The sequence below is a fragment of the Haplochromis burtoni genome, unplaced genomic scaffold (assembly GCF_018398535.1).
Source record: "Haplochromis burtoni strain Fernald_Lab_line unplaced genomic scaffold, NCSU_Asbu1 Contig_120, whole genome shotgun sequence".
In the NCBI taxonomy this organism is placed as follows: domain Eukaryota; kingdom Metazoa; phylum Chordata; class Actinopteri; order Cichliformes; family Cichlidae; genus Haplochromis; species Haplochromis burtoni.
The window spans coordinates 1,713,186-1,718,088 of record NW_024582481.1 but is presented as its reverse complement, the minus strand read 5'-3'; the positions used below and the strand labels follow the sequence as shown (position 1 = coordinate 1,718,088).

General features: G+C 43.1%; 1 protein-coding gene across 1 annotated transcript in view; it reads left to right on the top strand.

Moving 5' to 3' along the window:
- Positions 1–1,950: 1,950 nt before the first annotated feature.
- itga8 (integrin, alpha 8) overlaps positions 1,951–4,903 on the top strand; it is a 42,001-nt gene continuing 39,048 nt past the window's right edge. Inside the window, exons 1-2 of the mRNA XM_005934805.3 lie at positions 1,951–2,364; positions 2,638–2,768. Of these exons, the coding sequence (XP_005934867.1) occupies positions 2,171–2,364; positions 2,638–2,768 (325 nt within the window). The 5' untranslated portion in view covers positions 1,951–2,170. The remainder of the gene's footprint in view (positions 2,365–2,637; positions 2,769–4,903) is intronic.

Genomic DNA, 4,903 nt, shown 5'->3' with positions numbered 1-4,903 from the left:
CATGCTGTGTGGTTTGGTAACTTAAAATCCTAGAAATTCCCTTCTTAAGTATCCTGTCATGACCAAACATGGGACAACATAAGGTGTCGGATATCCCAGCTCGGTCAGGACCTTAACCACTAAATCGCACGAACGAATGTTTTGTGTTCCCCAGAGACTCTAAATCTACAAGACACTGATGGTCACTTAAGTACCTTCCTATAAACAGGTGAGGGAAAAAAATGCATGTTTCTGTTTGCTCAAAATTGTCCCAGTTGAAGACAAACGAGACAGTCTGTACTCGGTCTTGTATGTCCTCACACTTTGGTCCCTCATAATTCAAAACAAGTGGTGAATGTTTGCAGAGTGAGAATTTGCACCATTTTAGCTACTTAGTCTCGATTCGGGGTTATGACAGCAGCACTTGTAGCTCAGCACACATGTATTTGTGTGTTTATATGTGGATGCAGAACGCTTGTTCCTCTCTCCGTCTATGCACAGGAGATGTGTAATATTACCTGGGTGTGTCTCTAATGGAGAAGGGATGTGGCTATAATCCGACATAACGCTCATTTTAAAAGTCTTATGGTGAGGTTTTACAGAGAGAAGAGAAATGAAGTCAAAGTGTTTAAAACATAAACCACCACTGTTCTCGTGCAGTCATCAGTCCACAGTGACCTGCAGTAAATCTCTGATCAGGACACACTGGCAGATTGACAGGAAGTAACACGAACAGTATGCGAAGTAATGGTTCCACGTTTGGAAATAGGACGTCTGTGATCATTTTATTGGAGGCAAGGCAGTGGACAAAATGATTACGGATGGAAATGTGCACACCGGATACTCAAACTGAACTTTAAACCTGGAGAATGATGGCGTTACACAGACTGCAAAAAGCGCAGGACGTCTGGTGTCTCTTCACTCCATCATCCTTCTCGCCATGTCGTCCTGCGAGCGAAACTAAAAGAAACACATCTGCGCCTGCTTCTGTCTGCTCATGTTTTCAATTCTTTATTTCCTCTGTTCGTCTTAGATTTACTTTGAAACAGCTGAGAAAGAACAGAGACATTCCCTAAACCCATTTTCTCTCTGTCACAAACGGGCAGACACACAAACCTTTCACTCCTCTACAAAAGGGGGAAAGGGGGATGAGAGATGTGCAGACAAAGTCGAACAAGTCTGTGATAATAAAGTAAAATGAAGCAGAGGACACAGGTACACAGGCAGGGTTTGTACAGGTGTGGAAGTTTTCTTTTTATCTGTTAGGTGACGGTTACATCTTCTCACCTTTGCGGGGGGGATGAGAAAAAACGCTTCACTTTTGCGCTGCTTCACTGTGTTTTTACAACCCTGCGAGCCTGCCAGGGGAACTTAATTTATCACTAACGTCCCATAAAGCTTGGTTTAATTAAAACAAACTTCCCATGATAATAAGAGGCAGTTTGCGGGTTTCTGTCTTTTTGTTTCCTTCCTTTTATTTTCAATTAAAAAAAAGGCTCTGATGTGTGCTGAGCTAAATATATTCTACTGCGTGGTCTGTCACCTCTTCAAAAGTTTTTTTTGAAGGGGGGTGTTTTTTCTAAGATATGCAGCCTAACAAAACTAGCACATACCTCGATTTTTCTTTTCTTTTTCCCCTGCAAGTCGACATAATAATTACTGACATAATTACAAGTGATTATTCTCCACGGAAGGAAACGCAGCCCTGTTTAACGGCATGGTTAGCCCGTAAAAGTAGGCTCTAATGTGCTTTAATTTACCAGTCTCTTTGCGTTTGCGTGCGCACTGGCCATATCTGCGCGTGCTCGGCCCAGTGTTTAATATTAGTTATTGTTTCGGGATGTCTTAGAAAAGCTCCTGTGCTATAAAGGGAGCGGTGACGCGCCAGTCTCTTCTGCGCGCTCAGATGTGGGGGGGGGGTTGCCGCCTTGTGATGTGTGGGGGGTAAAGTTTTGTGCGGAAGGCGGGGGCGCGGCTGTGTAGTGTGGAGGCTCTGGGCAGACTGGTGGTTTCAGGGTGTCAAGAGTCAGTTCTGGGCGAGCGCAGCAGAGTGCATGAAGGAAACCGGGAGCAGGGAGAGTTGGCGGGCTTAAACTCTGGACTGTGCGAGCAAACCTCACCTGCATCTTGGAATCTCTCTCACCCCCTGTCTCACTTTTTGGGAATAGTGGGAAGCTTGCTGTTCCTTGGGATGGAGCGTGGATGGGACAGTGTTTCATATGCTGGGATGTGTATTCTGGGTGTTCTGTCCGTGCTCTCGTCGGCGCTAAACGGAGTTTGGGGGTTTAACTTTTACGCAGAGCATCCCACAGTTTATAGGGGACCCGATGGAAGTTACTTCGGTTATGCTGTGGACTTCTACCAAGCTACCGCCGACAGCAACACGTGAGTGGCAACATCAGGGCTGAAGCTGTCCTGCAGAAGTTCTTCTTAAACTGTACCTGTACAAATTCAACACATTGCCTAACACTAATACTAATAAAATAATAAAGAAAAAGAGTGATGGGGAATAATGAAAATCCATGAGCGTCATTATTTGTCTTACCTCTGACAGATTAAGGAAAACAGAGTAAAAGGACCTGCCATGTATGAGAGTTTATGCATTGTTTGAAGAGTACATTGTCTTGCATGTGTCTTGGTTTTTCTTTTGCCTATTAGGATCAGTGTGCTGGTTGGGGCTCCCAAAGCCAACACCTCCCAGCCCGGCATCGTAGAGGCTGGAGCCGTTTATTACTGCCCCTGGCCTGGGCTGCCTGAGAGCTGCAGACAGATACCCTTTGACAACTCCAGTGAGTTACCTGAAGCCTGTTTTCTCTCTGTCTTTCTCACTGACCTGAATAAACATGAGGTAGACTGCTGGTTTCTTTGCAGTAAATAGAAAGGATTACCCGTTTGAGCTGGACAAACCGTGAACCTGTCACAGTCATTGTTTCATGAGTTCTCATATAAGTGTTTTATTTAATACCAGAGATGAAATTGAACCATCATTTATTTCACTTGTAATAATTCCTTTTAGAAGCATAGGTGGCCCCAGATGTTACTGGAATTGAAACCACTGTTTTATAACCTGTGTGTGTCTGTTTAAGTTGGCGCAAGTGTTATTGGATGAAAAGAGAGAGAGATGAGACATGTGGGTCTCATCAGCTTCCTGTAACAATAAAAAAAAGGGAAAAAAAGTATGGCAGGTTTGCTGGTGGATTTCTTCATCATGTTGATTATGGTATCCAGTATATTATCAACAGTGGTGTCCAATCAACTTTTGTTGGTGGGTCTAATGTTTCTGACACACGCTTCTCTATCTGAGTTGGCATGTGTGTGTGTGAGAGAGAGAGAGAGAAAGAGGGAGAGAGAGAGGAGGGGGTAAACTGAATGCACATGGGAATTTAGTTTCCCTTCGGAAGAAAGGGGGATTGGGCGAGGTCTGCTTTTTATTAGATCTTGAAAATGTAACCCTGTCTCCTTTCCCTCCCCTCCATCAGTCTGTCCTTCTCTCTCTCTCTCTCTCTCTCTCTCTCTCTCTCTCTCTCTCTCTCTCTCTCTCTCTCTCTCTCTCTCTCACCTATTACAAGGACTTCTAACATCTTTGTGATGACCACAAAAAGTGAAGTGGTGAAGCAACTGGCTTATCAGTGCAGTGATAGGAGTAACTCTACTCTCTTGTAGTGTTATGGGCAGATCTAACATATCCAACAGGATCCAGAGAAAGATGTACATATATATAAACAGCAGATTGTAACTGAATTAACATAAAAACCTTCAATCCATAAGAAAAAACCTTTGAAGATGAAGCTGCAGTTGGAAGCCATACTGCTGCAGAGATCGTATATCTGTTATATTATTATACCACAGTGTGACTATGACTGGATAATTTATCAACAAGCAGCTGATGCGGAAATGCAACTGCTGATAGCTGATCAGCTGATAAAAGCACTGCTTCAGTGTTCTGCCTGAACTACAGCAAGGCTCCATGAAGATAAAGACTGAGATGTTTTGTTTTCTCTAAAGTTGATTACAGTTATTTTTCACCGAGGGGGGTTTAGTTTTAATTTGAAGTGTTTTGGGGGTTAATTTCAGGTTTGAGGGACAGAGGCATAAACTTAGTGGAACAAATTTGTGTGTGAAGTCATGTGTGCATCTTTCCACTACAATGGGGGGTTATGCACAAGTTGATTGATGACCGTGGCCACTGTGGATATTTCTAGAGTTACAGCAGACCCATTCTTACAGGTATAAACCAGACTAGGTAGGAGGCACATGCATACACACACTGATGCACACTGTACAAAGTATCCGGAGCAGAGTGCTGAGCATCTGTGTGCACTTGACTGGTTAATGTCCATATATCAACTTCACGTGCGTCTGATTATGCGTGTGCATGGTTTCAGTGACATTATGCAGATGTGTCAAGTCATGCCAGTGAAGTGAAGTGAACAGGAGAGGGGATGATATGCTATCACAGATTAATGATCGATTGGATGTCCGTGTGAGTTAAGAAGTCTGGAAAGTAAAGCTGAATACTTCACTGCTTCACGTCTGCTCTGCTGATGCATTGCTACTCAGTTTACCAGAAAAATGATGTTTTCATTTAGAAACACTTAAAAATGATGAATATTTTTGAAATTCTATTTTCCTTTTCCAAGAAGAGATGTAGGTAATGTTCACAATCGCACAAAATACATGCACATCTGAAAGCAACATCTCGCATAACCCGATCGTGGTTTTATGCTGTGAAGTTAATCATTCAATACCCTCATCCACTATTACTCAGGCTTTGGGAATAAAAGTGGCACTGATACTTAATTGAACCTGTATTGCCAACACTGCAATGTTAATGATTACAATCCTTTTTAAAAATGCACACACACACACACACACACACACACACACACACACACACACACACACACACACACACACACACACA